Source organism: Salmo salar, chromosome 22, assembly GCF_965601325.2.
Source record: "Salmo salar chromosome 22, fSalSal1, whole genome shotgun sequence".
Lineage (NCBI taxonomy): Eukaryota > Metazoa > Chordata > Actinopteri > Salmoniformes > Salmonidae > Salmo > Salmo salar.
The window spans coordinates 50,074,665-50,095,758 of NC_138312.1; the positions used below are offsets into that span (position 1 = coordinate 50,074,665).

Genomic DNA, 21,094 nt, shown 5'->3' on the forward strand with positions numbered 1-21,094 from the left:
TGGTCCAATCAGAGCGCAGAGTGTGCATTTCACTAACCTATCTGTTGCAACTTGCATGTTTTTTTTTTTTACAAGGGCGATGCTGTGGCACCTGTCTCTGGTTGCGTGTAGAGTAATGCCACAAAATGAGTGACAAAACATTACAAAACCTGGAGAGATAATTTCAAGTCATCAGCTTCAAGTTAAAGTCGAGTACCAGGTCTTGAGGCTTCAAGTCCAAGTCAAGTCATTTTATTTTCTATCAAGTCGAGTCTCGAGTCATCAAATTTATGACTCGAGTCCGACTCGAGTCCAAGTCATCTGACTCGAGTCCACAACTCTGCATCTTCCTGTGTGTGTGTTCCTCACCCAGGTCCAGAGAGTCTGTGTGTGTGTGTGTGTGTGTGTGTGTTCCTCACCCAGGTCCAGAGAGTCTGTGTGTGTGTGTGTGTGTGTGTTCCTCACCCAGGTCCAGAGAGTCTGTGTGTGTGTGTGTGTGTGTGTGTGTGTGTGTGTGTGTGTGTGTGTGTGTGTGTGTTCCTCACCCAGGTCCAGAGAGTCTGTGTGTGTGTGTGTGTGTGTGTGTGTGTGTGTGTGTGTTCCTCACCCAGGTCCAGAGAGTCTGTGTGTGTGTGTGTGTGTGTGTGTGTGTGTGTGTGTGTGTGTGTGTGTTCCTCACCCAGGTCCAGAGAGTCTGTGTGTGTGTGTGTGTGTGTGTGTGTGTGTGTTCCTCACCCAGGTCCAGAGAGTCTGTGTGTGGCCGGTGGGAGAAGGAGGTGCCCTTGTAGACCTGGTCCAGGAGTTTCTCCTTCACCTGGGTGATGGTGTCTATATCCAGCACCTTGGAAGGAAGCAGCTGCATCTCATTCACCCCCCCACCCTGCATCAACACGTTCAGGGTCTGGGAGAGAGGGGGGGGGGGGGATGATGAGCTTTCAATCACTCACTAAACACACGTCCCTGGATGGTCTTTACATCTATTTATCTCTGGTTTGTGTGGTTAGACTGAGTCCCGCTTGTGAACCAACACTGGACTTTTCCCCCCTTACCAGCTCTGACTTAGCTGATAACTACTGTAGGAATTGAGGAAAAATGTACTCACTATGACTGAGATATGTGGTTGTCTCACTTAGCTATCTTAAGATAAATGCACTAACTGTAAGTCGCTCTGGATAAGAGCGTCCGCTAAATGACTCAAATGTAAAAAAGAACGTGTATGAGTTGTGTCTGAACGTGTGAATGTGTGTGTTTGTCTTTGTGTGTCCGTATGAGTGTGTGGATCCTCACCAGGGTCTTGTACTCAACATCCTCTCGGAGCAGACGGTTGTCGTTGAGCGTGTATTTGGCCTTGCCCGTCACAGCGTCCACCGGCCCCTTGTCCACCTGGTGCTTGATAGCTCTGAACAACATGTAGAGAGACTCGCCTGCAGAGTCCTGGAGAGAGGGGGAGACAACAACAGTTAGCATCATGCTAGCGAAACAGGTAAACAGTCAGTATAATGCTAACAAATCAGGTAAACAGTCAGCATAATACTAACAAATCAGGTAAACAGTCAGCATAATGCTAACAAATCAGGTAAACAGTCAGCATAATGCTAACAAATCAGGTAAACAGTCAGTATAATGCTAACAAATCAGGTAAACAGTCAGCATAATGCTAACAAATCAGGTAAACAGTCAGCATAATACTAACAAATCAGGTAAACAGTCAGCATAATACTAACAAATCAGGTAAACAGTCAGCATAATACTAACAAATCAGGTAAACAGTCAGCATAATGCTAACAAATCAGGTAAACAGTCAGCATAATACTAACAAATCAGGTAAACAGTCAGCATAATGCTAACAAATCAGGTAAACAGTCAGCATAATGCTAACAAATCAGGTAAACAGTCAGCATAATACTAACAAATGTATGTAAACAGTCAGCATAATACTAACAAATGTATGTAAACAGTCAGCATAATACTAACAAATGTATGTAAACAGTCAGCATAATACTAACAAATCAGGTAAACAGTCAGCATAATACTAACAAATCAGGTAAACAGTCAGCATAATACTAACAAATCAGGTAAACAGTCAGCATAATGCTAACAAATCAGGTAAACAGTCAGCATAATACTAACAAATCAGGTAAACAGTCAGCATAATACTAACAAATCAGGTAAACAGTCAGCATAATGCTAACAAATCAGGTAAACAGTCAGCATAATGCTAACAAATCAGGTAAACAGTCAGCATAATACTAACAAATGTATGTAAACAGTCAGCATAATACTAACAAATGTATGTAAACAGTCAGCATAATACTAACAAATGTATGTAAACAGTCAGCATAATACTAACAAATCAGGTAAACAGTCAGCATAATACTAACAAATCAGGTAAACAGTCAGCATAATACTAACAAATCAGGTAAACAGTCAGCATAATACTAACAAATCAGGTAAACAGTCAGCATAATACTAACAAATGTATGTAAACAGTTGGCATCATGATAACCAATCCGGTAAACAATTAGCATCATGCTAACAATCATTGTCCTGGGAAAGACGAGGAGACATGACATTTACCAACATGCTAAAAATGTATTCCTCCATTTTGCCTGCTAATGAATGCTAATGCTAGTAGCCATTTTGACCCAGGTAAGATAGCAAAGTCTGCATAAAACTGGCATGGACAACATAGCCAAGATTTACAACGCTGGAATAAAGCCTAGAGCTAGTCGGAATTCTTTCAAAGTGCATCCTTCCTTCCTTGAAGTCATTACTGAACAGGTGAAAGCCATGTGCTGGCGTCCTTTCATTTCTGTCCAAGTGGCTAAACAGTGATCACTTCCAGGATGTACTCGGTCCTGACACGACTCATGTGGAACACAGCGAGGGACAGCTGTGACATACTGCTCTGGATAAGAATACTAGAAATACAATATTCGCACAGAAAGGGGTTGAGCTTTGATTGGTTCTCTTAAACGCTTTTTTCTGTCCTTAGAGGTTTGGACCTCACTTTGTTTGGATGTGAAAGTCTAACAGTTGTATTAGAAGGGGTGCGGTGCCCTTGGGGTCAGTTTGTGGTTGTACATGTGGGTGTTGGAGTGACAAATACACAGAGGAGAACCAAATCAGTAAAAAAAGAACAGCCCTTTTCATTAACCAACATTTCGTGCCATCAACATCAAGGAACCTTTCCAGACTCTGAAGTCAGGAAGACTGAGATTGGTGTCAGCCAGACGAATCGTTTCCTCCTCTGTGTGGAAGTAATTCCTGTGGACCGACTCACCCTGAGGAACGCATAGAGGCTGATGGACATCCAGTTGGTCAGCAACTTCTCCACCACTGTCTCCGTTCTGTAAAGCAAAAAATCACTTACACATATTGTCTCTCCTACACACAATGACCTGCACCCCCCCACACACCCTGACCTACACCCCCCCCACACACACCCTGACCTGCACCCCCCCACACACTCTGACATACAACCCCGCACACACACCCTGACCTACAACCCCCCACACACACCCTGACCTACACCCCCCCACACACCCTGACCTACAACCCCCCACACACACCCTGACCTACACCCCCCCCACACACACCCTGACCTACACCCCCCCCACACACACCCTGACCTACACCCCCCCCCCACACACCCTGACCTACAACCCCCCACACACACCCTGACCTACACCCCTCCACACACACACACACACCCTGACCTGCACCCCTCCACACACACACACACACCCTGACCTGCACCCCCCCACACACACACACACCCTGACCTGCACCCCCACCACACACCCTGACCTGCACCCCCCCACACACCCTGACCTACAACCCCCCACACACACCCTGACCTGCACCCCCCCCACACACCCTGACCTACACCCCCCCCCACACCCTGACCTACACCCCCCCCCACACACACACCCTGACCTGCACCCCCCCACCCACACACACCCTGACCTGCACCCCCCCACCCACACACACCCTGACCTGCACCCCCCCACCCACACACACCCTGACCTGCACCCCCCCACACACACACACACCCTGACCTGCACCCCCCCACACACCCTGACCTGCACCCCCCCCACACACACCCTGACCTACACCCCCCCACACACACCCTGACCTGCACCCCCCCCACACACACCCTGACCTACACCCCCCCACACACACCCTGACCTACAACCCCCCACACACACCCTGACCTACACCTCCCCCACACCCTGACCTACACCCCCCCCACACACACACACCCTGACCTGCACCCCCCCCACACACACACCCTGACCTGCACCCCCCCCCACACACACCCTGACCTGCACCCCCCCCCACACACATCCTGACCTGCACCCCCCACACACCCTGACCTACACCCCCCCCACACACCCTGACCTGCACCCCCCCACACACCCTGACCTACACCCCCCCCCCCCACACCCTGACCTACACCCCCCCCACACACACCCTGACCTGCACCCCCCCACACACCCTGACCTACACCCCCCCACACACCCTGACCTACAACCCCCCACACACACCCTGACCTACACCCCCCCACACACCCTGACCTACAACCCCCCACACAAACCCTTACCTACACCCCCCCACACACACCCTGACCTGCACCCCTCCACACACACCCTGACCTACACCCCCCCACACACCCTGACCTACAACCCCCCACACAAACCCTTACCTACAACCCCCCACACACACCCTGACCTGCACCCCTCCACACACACACACACCCTGACCTGCACCCCCCCACACACACACACACACCCTGACCTGCACCCCCCCACACACACACACACCCTGACCTGCACCCCCACCACACACCCTGACCTGCACCCCCCCACACACCCTGACCTACAACCCCCCACACACACCCTGACCTACACCCCCCCCACACACCCTGACCTACACCCCCCCCCACACACCCTGACCTACACCCCCCCACACACCCTGACCTGCACCCCCCCACACACCCTGACCTACACCCCCCCCACACCCTGACCTACACCCCCCCACACCCTGACCTGCACCCCCCCACCCACACACACCCTGACCTGCACCCCCCCACCCACACACACCCTGACCTGCACCCCCCCCCCCACACACACCCTGACCTGCACCCCCCCCCACACACACCCTGACCTGCACCCCCCCCACACACCCTGACCTGCACCCCCCCACCCACACACACCCTGACCTACACCCCCCCACACACCCTGACCTACACCCCCCCCCCCACACACCCTGACCTGCACCCCCCCCACACACACACACACCCTGACCTGCACCCCCCCACACACCCTGACCTGCACCCCCCCCACACACCCTGACCTGCACCCCCCCACACACCCTGACCTACACCCCCCCACACTCCCTGACCTACACCCCCCCCACACACACACCCTGACCTACACCCCCCCACACCCTGACCTACACCCCCCCCCACACACACACACACCCTGACCTGCACCCCCCCCCACACACACACCCTGACCTGCACCCCCCCCCACACACACACCCTGACCTGCACCCCCCCCCACACACACACCCTGACCTACACCCCCCCCACACACACACCCTGACCTGCACCCCCCCACACACTCTGACCTACACCCCCCCCCCACACCCTGACCTACACCCCCCCCACACACACACCCTGACCTACACCCCCCCACCCACACACACCCTGACCTGCACCCCCCCACCCACACACACCCTGACCTGCACCCCCCCACCCACACACACCCTGACCTGCACCCCCCCACCCACACACACCCTGACCTGCACCCCCCCCCCACACACACCCTGACCTGCACCCCCCCCCCCCACACACACCCTGACCTACACCCCCCCACACACACCCTGACCTACACCCCCCCCCACACCCTGACCTACACCCCCCCCACACACCCTGACCTGCACCCCCACACACACCCTGACCTACACCCCCCCACACACCCCCCCCACACACACCCTGACCTACACCCCCCCACACACACCCTGACCTACACCCCCCCACACACACCCTGACCTACACCCCACACACACACACCCTGACCTACACCCCCCCCCACACACACACACCCTGACCTACACCCCCCACACCCTCTCCATCCCTTCCTATCTTACCTCCGCAGCATGAGTTTAGGGTTCTTGACCACGTACTGCTCCACCAGGTCATTGAGCAGGGTCTTGAGGATGTCTGTGAAGTACTCCAGTTTACCATGCAGCGCTACCGTCAGGAGAGAGGCCACGTAGGCCCGGTCCCTTGGTGAGAACGTCCGCTGGCTCTCTAGAGTATGGATGAACTGGTAGGGAGGTGGAAGAGGAACAACAGAGTGAGAGATAAAAATGAACAGCTAAATATCTCTCCCATTATATTTCAACCAGGGGAGGCTGGTGTAGTGAAGAGGATGGTTCCCCTCCATTATATTTCAACCAGGGGAGGCTGGTGTAGTGAAGAGGATGGTTCCCCTCCATTATATTTCAACCAGGGGAGGCTGGTGTAGCGAAGAGGATGGTTCCCCTCCATTATATTTCAACCATGGGAGGCTGGTGTAGTGAAGAGGATGGTTCCCCTCCATTATATTTCAACCAGGGGAGGCTGGTGTAGTGAAGAGGATGGTTCCCCTCCATTATATTTCAACCAGGGGAGGAAGGTGTAGTGAAGAGGATGGTTCCCCTCCATTATATTTCAACCAGGGGAGGCTGGTGTAGTGAAGAGGATGGTTCCCCTCCATTATATTTCAACCAGGGGAGGCTGGTGTAGTGAAGAGGATGGTTCCCCTCCATTATATTTCAACCAGGGGAGGCTGGTGTAGTGAAGAGGATGGTTCCCCTCCATTATATTTCAACCATGGGAGGCTGGTGTAGTGAAGAGGATGGTTCCCCTCCATTATATTTCAACCAGGGGAGGCTGGTGTAGTGAAGAGGATGGTTCCCCTCCATTATATTTCAACCAGGGGAGGCTGGTGTAGTGAAGAGGATGGTTCCCCTCCATTATATTTCAACCATGGGAGGCTGGTGTAGCGAAGAGGATGGTTCCCCTCCATTATATTTCAACCAGGGGAGGCTGGTGTAGCGAAGAGGATGGTTCCCCTCCATTATATTTCAACCAGGGGAGGCTGGTGTAGTGAAGAGGATGGTTCCCCTCTGTAATTTCAGTAACAAACAAAAAACGTATTGAGGAATCCCCCTTGTTATAAAATTATACCTGTGTCTATTATAGGCTACCGCTACACAGTTTCAAAACCATAGAAATATAATCCATAGAATGGGCTTGGAACCTCTAATTCTGGTAATTTGACTGGTAAACTCATGGGTGCATTTGCAATGGCTAACTGGTATTGTGATGAGATCTGATGCTGGATTGCCATGGTACAATATGATGCTAACTAATGTGGCTCATGCAATGCAATGTATTTTTTGTAATGTCAGTTGAGTTGACTCAACAAATCACAGCACAGATTGATGGGTACGTTTCCTGCTTTTACTTCCTGCTTTGCTCCTATGGGTACACCAGTCCACCCATTTTGCCATCATTGACTTGGGAGGCCTTTTCTATGGATTCTATTTCTATGGTTCGAACCCTCCCGAGTGGCGCAGCGGTCTAAGGCCTGCATCTCAGTGCAAGAGGCGTCACTACAGTCCCTGGTTCGATTCCAGGCTGGATCACATGCGGCCGTGATTGGGAGTCCCATGGGGCGGCGCACAATTTGCCCAGTGTCGTCCGTGTTTGGCCAGGGTAGGCCGTCATTGTAAATAAGAATTTGTTCTTAACTGACTTGCCTAGTTAAAGGTTAAATAAATAAAAAATACATGTTTAGTATTGCCAGGTGAGGTCAGCTACCAATATTCTTCAATGCATTCATACCTTGCCTGCTTTCCTTCAAAAAAACTTGTCTAAATCAAACTTGTTTTAGACTATCAAGAGTCCAATAACATAGTAAGAATCGGTTCTTTCGCCAATCGTCATCACTGCCCCCCTACCTTAGTGAGGAAGAGTTTGCTGTTGAGCAGGTTAGAGAGCTGCACCAGGCCCTGCTCCACTGTGGCCCGCCGACTCTCCTGCACGTCCAGATCCCTCCGCAGGGGCGACTCGCGGTGGCCCGGGAAAAAGATCCGCTCGGCGTAGCGCCGGTAGTCCAGGAAGGGGATGCCCGAGCCCACCAGGTCACTGGACATGTCCATCATCTCCGTCATCAGGTCTAGGGGAGCAGGGTCAGGAGTTCAAAGGTTAAGGGGGTGTAACTTCTTATTTTTTTTATTAACCCACCCCCCCTATTCAGAGGACACATATCTTGTTGGTTTTTTTACAGCTTTTGTGCTACATTTTACATTCATGGTACTTTTATATATAATCACATAATACATTACCAAACATAAGCTCATTAATGCTGTCGTTCTGCCCCTGAACAAGGCAGTTAACCCACAGTTCCTAGGCCGTTCTTAATGTTCTTAACTGACTTGCCTAGTTAAATAAAAGGTTAAATAAAGAATAAAATAAATAAAAAATAAAATCCCAACTCTCAGTCACTCTCAGCCCATCCCACCTATCATCATAGACCACCCTCATTTGGTTTCCATGTGCCATGTATTTTTCAATTGTGCTGTGATGTTTTACATACATGTTGAACCTTTCTAATAGTATAGAATCCACATGAAACATTTTCCTACGACTATTATTACATTATTTATTGACTGACTATGGCTTTCCAAATCGACCAACACTGCTATATGTAAGGTTCATTTTAAGTTAATGTTGTGATTTTTTAACCATTCCTGAACCTTGTCTTCCCTGTGGCTCAGTTGGCAGAGCATGGCGTTTGCAACACCAGCATGGTGTGTGCAACGCCAGGGTTGTGGGTTCGATTCCCACGGGGGGCCAGTACAAAAAAAAAAAATGCATGGTATGAAATGTATGCATTCACTACTGTAAGTTGCTCTGGATAAGAGCGTCTGCTAAATGACTAAAAATAATAATAATAATTTAAAAAAGAACCTGTAACCAGAAACAAGCTACATAGGGGCAATAACAGTATAAATGATCTAGTGATTCTGTCTCTTCGCAGCAAATCTACAGAGCTAAGATTGTTGTATGCCCCATAAATATATATTGCCACCATTCTGTTGGTGGCAAGAATTGTGTAAAATAATTTAAATTGAAACACTAAGTGTTGAATCAAGTGTTTTTTGTACCAGTTCATAAACCATGTGACATGGAATCGGTACATCGAAAATCTCTTCCCATTTATTTTGCAACCTGTATGGTGCAGCTGTCAACATTTTTTCCTCAAATGAAACTGGTACATTTTTCTATTTATGCCAGTTCCTTTCAGCCAGTTTGTATCTTTAATATATGGCAGGCAAACAAGTTCTCTACCTGCTCCCTTTTCCCCCTGCCTCCTCCATTTTTGTGGTAATGCTGCAAACAGTTGGTTGTAAGATTGGATTGAGCAGACATTCCCATATATTTTCCATAGCTGCATGTGACATAAATCCTCCCTTTATATTCATAATATAATTAATAAATATAATCCAATTGAAGATTTTTTTCCATAAATAATGCATTTTTATTTATCAGTATATTTGAGTTTGACCATAACATTTGTTCTATCTTTTCTGGAGGATAAAACTGAAATTGTAACCAGCTTTGTATAGCTTGTTAAAGAAAGGGCGATACTTTCAACAAAATGTAATTTCAATTAGCCCGAAATGAGGTGTAATCTGTATAAAAGAAAAAAGGCAATTTTTAAACAAAGGATGAGCCTTTCTTAATAATCTACCGGATAACTATTTTGGGTTTAAGTATAATTTATGTATGAGTGAAGCGTTTAGTGAGAGATTTAAAGCTTTAATATTTAATCATTTTACTCCCCCAAAATCATATTCATTATATAAATTAGGCACGTTTAATTTTGTCTGGCTTAGCATTCCAAATAAAATGAAATATTTTTAGCTCATATGATTTTTAAAAACGAGTTGTCTGGAGTAGGTAGTGCCATTAGTAAGTAAGTAAACTGTGATAAGACCAAAGACTTAATCAATGTGATTTTTCCATAAAAAGAGAAGTATTTATCTATTTAGAATAGGATCTTAACTATTTTTGCAAACATTCTATTGAAATTGATTGTGGTAAGTTCATTTATATTTTTTGAGATGTGAATACCAAGTTTGTCTAACTTCACCATCCGCCCATTTTAATTGGTAAACTACAACGTAGTGTAAACACTTTTTTTAATGATCCAATACGTAATATGACACACTTGTCATAATTAGGTTTTAGTCCAGAGAGGCTAGAAAAGTTATCAAGATCTTCAATGAGACTGTGTAGGGATCCAGATTGCGGACTTAAAAAAACTTGAATCATTGGCATACATTGACACTTTTGTTTTTATCCCCTGGATTTCTAACCCCTTGATGTTCTTGTTGGATCTAATTTTAATAGCAAGCATTTCAATGGCCATAATAAATAAATATGGAGACAACGGACAGCCTTGTTTTACTCCTCTTAAAAGCTCAATACTTTCTGAGAAGTAACAATTATTTACTATTTTACATCTGGGGTTGCTGTACATAACTTAAACCATTGTATAAGAGATTTACCGAAATGAAAGTAATGAAGGCATTTATATATAAATTCTAGTAGTACTTTAACGCCTTTTCAAAATCTGCTATAAAGACCAGGCCTGGTATCTTTGGTGTTTCATAGTGTTCAATTGTTTCAAGTAATTCTCGTATATTATCGCCAATATATTGTCCATGTAAAAAACCTGTCTGATTAGGATGAACAATATCTGGTAAAACCTTGTTCATTCCATGTGCTATGCATTTCGCCAGGATTTTCACATCACAACCTTGAAGTGTAAAAGGCGTCCAGTTTTTTTTAAATGGACTGGATCCTTAAACTTACCACCTGGATCCTGTTTTAGTAGTAATGAAATCAGACCTTCTTGTTGAGTACCTGAAACGCTACCATTTGCATAAGACTGAGTACATCAAAAAAAGGTCTGAAATCTCTCTACTGGTATATCATCAAGCCCTGGTGTTGTTCCAGACTGAAAATATTTAATTGCCTAAAAAAAGTTCCTCTTCTGTAAGTTGGCCTTCACACAGGTCTTTCTGTAAATTTGTTACATTTTACATTATTATTATTATTATTATTATTATTATTATTATTATTATTAGGAAAGAAATATTCCACTTAACATCATTCAGTGTAAATGGAGGAGCTTAAAATATTTTGCTTCCTCTTTCAAAATAGAATTTGGTGAATCATGGTTGACTCCATTTGTAATGAGTTTATGTAAATTCTTTTTGGTAGCATTTCTATGTTGAAGATTCACAATTTTCCATCCAATTTGCTTTATTTTTGTAATACATTATACTTGATTGTTCTTGAATAAATACCTCCAATTCCTTTTGTTTTTCCTCTAACCTATGTTGTGCCTCTACAGTTCAGTTTCCATTACCATCTACCTACACTGTTACTTCCTCTATTTCCTTTATTAGTCTAATCTCTTTTAACCTAAACCGCTTTTGTTTTAATTATGAGTATTGTATTGTATGGCCTCTAAAAATACATTTAAAAGTGTCCCATACAAGGGGGTGTGACCTTGCTCGGAACATGTGCCAATCAAAAAAGGTCTGACTTTTATTTGTTTTGTTTATTTGGATCCCCGTTAGCTTTTGCAGAAGCATAAAATCCAATAAAATTGTATTTGTCGCATGCTTAGGAAACAACAGGTGTTCCCAACAATGCAGAGAGAAAAATAGAAAAATAATAGAAAGATAATAAGAGGAGGAATAAATACAACAATAAATAAACAGGAATAGTTACAAGAGCAGCTACTTTCTGTGGTCCAATAAACTAAACATGACAAGTAACAAAGCACTGATACACAAGGACAGTCACACACATTTTAAATAAAACGATATACAAACAATACAACTAAAAACAATAAAACAAAAAAGTATGTGTGTGTTAGAGAGTGTCTGTGTGTGTCCACTCACAGTCCCCGCCACTCCAGTGAAAGTCAGTGGAGAAAAGAGGCCCCTTAAAAAGGCTATACTTTTGGATTTTAAGCTAAAGGGTCAACTAAATGAACAGATATATTGTCCAGAAGTTACCTCATTGGACAGAAAGGGGCACACACTCCCCCCCACAACCATGAGAAACATCCCTCGGGGTGCTCGACTCATGGTTTTTAATGTTGTCAATGTTATTGTAGAGCCAGGTTTCCACACTTTGGTCTGGACAATAAAGTTTATTATAGTCCAACTGAACGATGGACTGCTGACGTTGAAACTAGATGATGAGAATTGTGTTATTGCTTCAAAAGCAATGAATGTTGACATTGGGCGAGGAGTGGGGCCAAAATTAAACTTGTTATTGTCAGAAGCCCACTGAGTGGAATTTGAAGACATTTTATACGCACAGGGATTATATGATGAGATCATTTTATTAAAAAAGTTAAAAAACAAAATGGATCCATCCGCGTCAAGGATAAATAAACACACAGGGGGTTCTCAAGCATCTCGTTTTTCTATTTTTCCTAGCTTCTAGCAGAGTTCTATCAGGGTTCACAAACTGAAAGGATTGGATATTCTAGCAGAGTTCTATCAGAGTTCACAAACTGAAAGGATTGGATATTCTAGCAGAGTTCTATCAGAGTTCACAAACTGAAAGGATTGGATATTCTAGCAGAGTTCACAAACTGAAAGGATTGGATATTCTAGCAGAGTTCTATCAGGGTTCACAAACTGAAAGGATTGGATATTCTAGCAGAGTTCTATCAGGGTTCACAAACTGAAAGGATTGGATATTCTAGCAGAGTTCTATCAGAGTTCACAAACTGAAAGGATTGGATATTCTAGCAGAGTTCTATCAGAGTTCACAAACTGAAAGGATTGGATATTCTAGCAGAGTTCACAAACTGAAAGGATTGGATATTCTAGCAGAGTTCTATCAGGGTTCACAAACTGAAAGGATTGGATATTCTAGCAGAGTTCTATCAGGGTTCACAAACTGAAAGGATTGGATATTCTAGCAGAGTTCTATCAGGGTTCACAAACTGAAAGGATTGGATAGGTGAGAAATATAGAAAGATCCTGCTACTCTCCTATTGGGGGGTTAGTAATATATTAAAATGTCTCTCTTCCCATGTCTCTCCTATTGGGGGGTTAGTAATATATTAAAATGTCTCTCTTCCCATGTCTCTCCTATAGGGGGGTTAGTAATATATTAAAATGTCTCTTCCCATGTCTCTCCTATTGGGGGGTTAGTAATATATTAAAATGTCTCTCTTCCCATGTCTCTCCTATTGGGGGGTTAGTAATATATTAAAATGTCTCTCTTCCCATGTCTCTCCTATTGGGGGGTTAGTAATATATTAAAATGTCTCTTCCCATTTCTCTCCTATTGGGGGGTTAGTAATATATTAAAATGTCTCTCTTCCCATGTCTCTCCTATTGGGGGGTTAGTAATATATTAAAATGTCTCTCTTCCCATGTCTCTCCTATAGGGGGGTTAGTAATATATTAAAATGTCTCTTCCCATGTCTCTCCTATTGGGGGGTTAGTAATATATTAAAATGTCTCTCTTCCCATGTCTCTCCTATAGGGGGGTTAGTAATATATTAAAATGTCTCTTCCCATGTCTCTCCTATTGGGGGGTTAGTAATATATTAAAATGTCTCTTCCCATGTCTCTCCTATTGGGGGGTTAGTAATATATTAAAATGTCTCTTCCCATGTCTCTCCTATTGGGGGGGGGGGGGGGGTTAGTAATATATTAAAATGTCTCTTCCCATGTCTCTCCTATTGGGGGGGGGGGGGGGGTTAGTAATATATTAAAATGTCTCTTCCCATGTCTCTCCTATTGGGGGGGGGGGGGGGGTTAGTAATATATTAAAATGTCTCTTCCCATGTCTCTCCTATTGGGGGGTTAGTAATATATTAAAATGTCTCTTCCCATGTCTCTCCTATTGGGGGGTTAGTAATATATTAAAATGTCTCTTCCCATGTCTCTCCTATTGGGGGGGGGGGGGGGTTAGTAATATATTAAAATGTCTCTCTTCCCATGTCTCTCCTATAGGGGGGTTAGTAATATATTAAAATGTCTCTTCCCATGTCTCTCCTATTGGGGGGTTAGTAATATATTAAAATGTCTCTCTTCCCATGTCTCTCCTATTGGGGGGTTAGTAATATATTAAAATGTCTCTTCCCATGTCTCTCCTATTGGGGGGGGGGGGGTTAGTAATATATTAAAATGTCTCTCTTCCCATGTCTCTCCTATTGGGGGGTTAGTAATATATTAAAATGTCTCTTCCCATGTCTCTCCTATTGGGGGGTTAGTAATATATTAAAATGTCTCTCTTCCCATGTCTCTCCTATTGGGGGGTTAGTAATATATTAAAATGTCTCTTCCCATGTCTCTCCTATTGGGGGGTTAGTAATATATTAAAATGTCTCTCTTCCCATGTCTCTCCTATTGGGGGGTTAGTAATATATTAAAATGTCTCTTCCCATGTCTCTCCTATTGGGGGGTTAGTAATATATTAAAATGTCTCTTCCCATGTCTCTCCTATTGGGGGGTTAGTAATATATTAAAATGTCTCTCTTCCCATGTCTCTCCTATTGGGGGGGGGGGGGGGGGGTTAGTAATATATTAAAATGTCTCTCTTCCCATGTCTCTCCTATTGGGGGGTTAGTAATATATTAAAATGTCTCTTCCCATGTCTCTCCTATTGGGGGGGGTTAGTAATATATTAAAATGTCTCTTCCCATGTCTCTCCTATTGGGGGGGGGGGTTAGTAATATATTAAAATGTCTCTTCCCATGTCTCTCCTATTGGGGGGTTAGTAATATATTAAAATGTCTCTCTTCCCATGTCTCTCCTATTGGGGGGTTAGTAATATATTAAAATGTCTCTCTTCCCATGTCTCTCCTATAGGGGGGTTAGTAATATATTAAAATGTCTCTCTTCCCATGTCTCTCCTATTGGGGGGTTAGTAATATATTAAAATGTCTCTCTTCCCATGTCTCTCCTATTGGGGGGTTAGTAATATATTAAAATGTCTCTTCCCATGTCTCTCCTATTGGGGGGTTAGTAATATATTAAAATGTCTCTCTTCCCATGTCTCTCCTATTGGGGGGTTAGTAATATATTAAAATGTCTCTCTTCCCATGTCTCTCCTATTGGGGGGTTAGTAATATATTAAAATGTCTCTCTTCCCATGTCTCTCCTATAGGGGGGTTAGTAATATATTAAAATGTCTCTCTTCCCATGTCTCTCCTATTGGGGGGTTAGTAATATATTAAAATGTCTCTCTTCCCATGTCTCTCCTATTGGGGGGTTAGTAATATATTAAAATGTCTCTTCCCATGTCTCTCCTATTGGGGGGTTAGTAATATATTAAAATGTCTCTCTTCCCATGTCTCTCCTATTGGGGGGTTAGTAATATATTAAAATGTCTCTCTTCCCATGTCTCTCCTATTGGGGGGTTAGTAATATATTAAAATGTCTCTCTTCCCATGTCTCTCCTATTGGGGGGGGGGGGGGGGGGGGGGGTTAGTAATATATTAAAATGTCTCTTCCCATTTCTCTCCTATTGGGGGGGGGGGGGGGGGTTAGTAATATATTAAAATGTCTCTCTTCCCATGTCTCTCCTATTGGGGGGTTAGTAATATATTAAAATGTCTCTTCCCATGTCTCTCCTATTGGGGGGTTAGTAATATATTAAAATGTCTCTTCCCATGTCTCTCCTATTGGGGGGTTAGTAATATATTAAAATGTCTCTCTTCCCATGTCTCTCCTATTGGGGGGTTAGTAATATATTAAAATGTCTCTTCCCATGTCTCTCCTATTGGGGGGGGGGGGTTAGTAATATATTAAAATGTCTCTCTTCCCATGTCTCTCCTATTGGGGGGTTAGTAATATATTAAAATGTCTCTTCCCATGTCTCTCCTATTGGGGGGGGGGGGGTTAGTAATATATTAAAATGTCTCTTCCCATGTCTCTCCTATTGGGGGGGGGGGGGTTAGTAATATATTAAAATGTCTCTTCCCATGTCTCTCCTATTGGGGGGTTAGTAATATATTAAAATGTCTCTTCCCATGTCTCTCCTATTGGGGGGTTAGTAATATATTAAAATGTCTCTTCCCATGTCTCTCCTATTGGGGGGTTAGTAATATATTAAAATGTCTCTCTTCCCATGTCTCTCCTATTGGGGGGTTAGTAATATATTAAAATGTCTCTTCCCATGTCTCTCCTATTGGGGGGTTAGTAATATATTAAAATGTCTCTCTTCCCATGTCTCTCCTATTGGGGGGTTAGTAATATATTAAAATGTCTCTTCCCATGTCTCTCCTATAGGGGGGTTAGTAATATATTAAAATGTCTCTCTTCCCATGTCTCTCCTATTGGGGGGTTAGTAATATATTAAAATGTCTCTCTTCCCATGTCTCTCCTATTGGGGGGGGGGGGTTAGTAATATATTAAAATGTCTCTTCCCATGTCTCTCCTATTGGGGGGGGGGGGGTTAGTAATATATTAAAATGTCTCTCTTCCCATGTCTCTCCTATTGGGGGGTTAGTAATATATTAAAATGTCTCTCTTCCCATGTCTCTCCTATTGGGGGGTTAGTAATATATTAAAATGTCTCTTCCCATGTCTCTCCTATTGGGGGGTTAGTAATATATTAAAATGTCTCTCTTCCCATGTCTCTCCTATTGGGGGGTTAGTAATATATTAAAATGTCTCTCTTCCCATGTCTCTCCTATTGGGGGGTTAGTAATATATTAAAATGTCTCTCTTCCCATGTCTCTCCTATTGGGGGGTTAGTAATATATTAAAATGTCTCTCTTCCCATGTCTCTCCTATTGGGGGGTTAGTAATATATTAAAATGTCTCTTCCCATGTCTCTCCTATTGGGGGGTTAGTAATATATTAAAATGTCTCTTCCCATGTCTCTCCTATTGGGGGGTTAGTAATATATTAAAATGTCTCTCTTCCCATGTCTCTCCTATTGGGGGGGGGGGGGGGGGGGGTTAGTAATATATTAAAATGTCTCTTCCCATGTCTCTCCTATTGGGGGGGGGGGGGGGTTAGTAATATATTAAAATGTCTCTTCCCATGTCTCTCCTATTGGGGGGGGGGGGGTTAGTAATATATTAAAATGTCTCTTCCCATGTCTCTCCTATTGGGGGGGGGGGGGGGGTTAGTAATATATTGAAATGTCTCTCTTCCCATGTCTCTTCCTCCCTCATATCACATTTCTCTGTCTCTTTCGGGGAGATTCAGGTGTGTTAGTGCTGGGCTGGAACAAAATCCTGTACACTGTACCTCCAGGACCAGAAGTGCCCAACCACTGTTCTATTTAGACTGTCTGCTGTGGTGTGTGACTGAACTGGGAACTCTTTCTTGTCACTTCTCTGACAATATACCACGGTCTCTCTCTATATCCCTTGAACTCTGCCTGTGGGGGAGAAGGTTGGTGCATTGAAATATAATGCATCTGCTTGTACCTCCTAGTTATGGGAACCCTCAATGTGGCCATTGCCTTGAATGGGGATGTGGGTTCTAGTAATTCTATTTTTATGGATTAGTTAGTGTTGGGGTCTGACCTGTGAACTCCTTCTTGCAGCGGTCTCTCACACTGGTTTCCAGGTTCTCCAGTTGGATCTGAACCTTCTTGTAGTCCTTCAGAGCCTGTTTACTCTTCCTCCTGTTAACATGCACACACACACACACACACACACTAGAACTGTACTCACATCCCAAGATACAGAAGGTTCACGTAAACAAATACCTGTGCACACACACATACCTGTAGATGAGCACTATGATGAGGACAATGAGGGCTAGGATGGAGGCCCCCACACCCACTCCTACCTGGGCCTCCAGGGGGAAGGTGGACAGGCTGAGGATGTCGTACTGCACCGTGCCCAGGGAGAAGTTCAGGTTGCCCATGTGGACCTGGAACACACACAGACAAATCTGCTATGGCGCTAGAGTGTACAAGCTGGGGTTAGGGTTAATTAGCCTCAAATGGGGTGAGGGAGCCAATTGAGACTACTGAGATGTGTCAACCGTGCTTTTATCAGAAAACCTTACTGTCGACTCAGTCCTCCCATTTTTATTTCCTCAATGTCTCTCTCTCTCTCTCAAAGCGCATTGGAGGACAAGGTCCGAGGGAGGGACCTTGGATCCTCTCCTCCAATGCGGCTTGAGAGAGAAGTGAGAAACGGAGGAAACAAGGTTTTTAGACACAGCCCTATTGTGTTGGAATGAATGCTCTTGTCTATCTTGTGTACTGTAATGTGTATGTTTGTCCTCGGGACAGTGCGTACAGGAACAGAACTGCAGAGGCGGAGGTGGACTCACGGTGAACTCGGGCAGCGTGTCGGCACCCTCACGTTTCCTGCCACTGCTGGGGGGTCCCGGGAAGGGCTGCTGGGGTGGGGGCTCGCAGTACAGGTGGTTCCTGGTCAGGGTCTTCACAGCACACACCCCCTCCCCCACCAACACCACCACCTCCTCTTTAGAGATGGCCAGGTCCAAGTTCTCACCCTAGGGAGGGGGGAGAGAGACATAGAAAGAGATAGAAAGATGGGGAGTATGAGATGAAAAGAGGGCGAAAGAGAGAGAAGATATTACCACATTGAGCATCATGCTGGAATTAAAACTTCTGTATTCCTTTTCTTTGGAACATTCCTCTACTTCCCCAACGTGCAGGTCTATCTTTCATGGGAGTCTAGCCTTCCACTAAACAGACAGGGGGATAGAATAAAAGCGTTTTACTGGCGACTGCAACTTTCAGCTGCAAGGTCTTCCAGTTGAGTGGAAAGTCTTGCAATAAAATATAGAAATAAGACATAATTTCCATTCTATCCCCTTGTTTTGGCTTTATAGTAGTAGCTAGCGGGTAATGCTAACCTCCAGCTGTCAACTGAACATGCTGTTAGCCTGAAGCTGGCTAGCCTCCAGCAGCTTATTTATCAAGTTGAGAGAGTAGCAGCTAGCGGATAATGCTAACCTCCAGCAGCTTATTTAACAAGTTGAGAGAGTAGCAGCTAGCGGATAATGCTAACCTCCAGCAGCTTATTTAGCAAGTTGAGAGAGTAACAGCTAGCGGATAATGCTAACCTCCAGCAGCTTATTTAAAAGTTGAGAGAGTAGCAGCTAGCGGATAATGCTAACCTCCAGCAGCTTATTTAATAAGTTGAGAGAGTAGCACCTAGTGGATAATGCTAACCTCCAGCAGCTTATTTAACAAGTTGAGAGAGTAGCAGCTAGCGGATAATGCTAACCTCCAGCAGCTTATTTAGCAAGTTGAGAGAGTAACAGCTAGCGGATAATGCTAACCTCCAGCAGCTTATTTAAAAGTTGAGAGAGTAGCAGCTAGCGGATAATGCTAACCTCCAGCAGCTTATTTAACAAGTTGAGAGAGTAGCAGCTAGCGGATAATGCTAACCTCCAGCAGCTTATTTAACAAGTTGAGAGAGTAGCAGCTAGCGGATAATGCTAACCTCCAGCAGCTTATTTAACAAGTTGAGAGAGTAGCAGCTAGCGGATAATGCTAACCTCCAGCAGCTTATTTAACAAGTTGAGAGAGTAGCACCTAGTGGATAATGCTAACCTCCAGCAGCTTATTTAACAAGTTGAGAGAGTAGCAGCTAGCGGCTAACGCTAACCTCCAGCTGAATAAAGCTTCCTGGGTTGTAGCGGTAGGGCTTGAGGGGCTCCTGCTGGTTGAGCGGGTGCAGCACGGGGTTAGGCTCGTAGCTGAAGGCCCCCTGGGGGCTGACGGCACCAAACGGGAAGCGCAGGTTGTCCAGGAGGAAGGCCACGTCCACCTGCGAGCCCCACACAGAGGGCTCCACTGCCGGGCTCCGGCACAGGATCAGACTGGACGAGTTGACCTCGCAACGCTCCATGTACTGGTGGAGGGAGATAGAGAAGAGGGGGAGGGGTAAATCAATCCCTCAATCAAATGCATTTATAAAGCACTTTTTACATCAGCAGTTGTCACAAAGCACTTTTAAATATCCCAAGAATGAGGGCAGCAGGGCAGAAACTACTAGTCTGTTCAACCTCTCTTTCGTATCGTCCGAGATTCCTAAAAATTGGAAAGCTGCCACGGTCATCCCCCTCTTCAAAGGAGGTGACACTAGACCCAAACTGTTACAGACCTATATCCATCCTGCCCTGCCTTTCCAAAGTCTTCGAAAGCCAAGTTAAGAAACAGATCACTGACTTTTTCGAATCCCACCGTACCTTCTCCACTGTGCAATCCAGTTTCCGAGCTGGTCACGGGTGCACCTTAGCCACTCAAGGTCCTAAACAATATCATAACCGCAATAGGTAAAAGACAGTACTGTGCAGCCGTCTTCATCGACCTGGCCAAGGCTTTCGACTGTCAATCACCGTATTCTTATCGGCAGACTCAACAGCCTTGGTTTCTCTGATGATTGCCTCGCCTGCATCACTAACTACTTCTCAGATAGAGTTCAGTGTGTCAAATCGGAGGGCCTGTTGCCCGGACCTCTGGCAGTCTCTATGGGGGTACCACATGGTTCAATTCTCGGGCCGACTCTTTTCTCTGTATACATCAATGATGTCGCTCTTGCTGCGGGTGATTCCTTGATCCACCTCTACGCAGACGACACCATTCTGTATACATCTGGCCCTTCTTTGGACACTGTGTTAACAAACCTCCAAACAAGCTTCAATGCCATACAACACTCCTTCCGTGGCCTCCAACTGCTCTTAAACGCTAGTAAAACTAAATGCATGCTTTTCAACCGATCGCTGCACGCACCCGCCCACCCGACTAGCGTCACTACTCTGGACGGTTCTGACTTAGAATATGTGGACAACTACAAATACCTAGGTGTCTGGCCAGACTGTAAACTCTCCTTCCAGACTCATATTAAGCATCTCCAATCCAAAATGAAATCTAGAATTGGCTTCCTATTTCGCAACAAAGCCTCCTTCACTCACGCTGCCAAACATACCCTCGTAAAACTGACTATCCTACCGATCCTAGATCATTTACAAAATAGCCTCCAACACTCTACTCAGCAAA

The 21,094-nt window shown here is 45.1% G+C and overlaps 1 protein-coding gene across 1 annotated transcript in view; it reads right to left on the minus strand.

Annotated features, from left to right (window-relative positions):
• LOC106583629 (plexin-B1) overlaps positions 1-21,094 on the minus strand; it is a 219,036-nt gene that overhangs the window by 13,897 nt on the left and 184,045 nt on the right. The window contains exons 21-29 of the mRNA XM_014168018.3: positions 19,701-19,946; positions 18,391-18,576; positions 17,834-17,982; positions 17,631-17,731; positions 7,996-8,213; positions 6,136-6,314; positions 3,263-3,329; positions 1,267-1,413; positions 715-880 (exon numbers count right to left, since the gene is read on the minus strand). Coding sequence (XP_014023493.2) covers positions 715-880; positions 1,267-1,413; positions 3,263-3,329; positions 6,136-6,314; positions 7,996-8,213; positions 17,631-17,731; positions 17,834-17,982; positions 18,391-18,576; positions 19,701-19,946 — 1,459 coding nt within the window. The remainder of the gene's footprint in view (positions 1-714; positions 881-1,266; positions 1,414-3,262; positions 3,330-6,135; positions 6,315-7,995; positions 8,214-17,630; positions 17,732-17,833; positions 17,983-18,390; positions 18,577-19,700; positions 19,947-21,094) is intronic.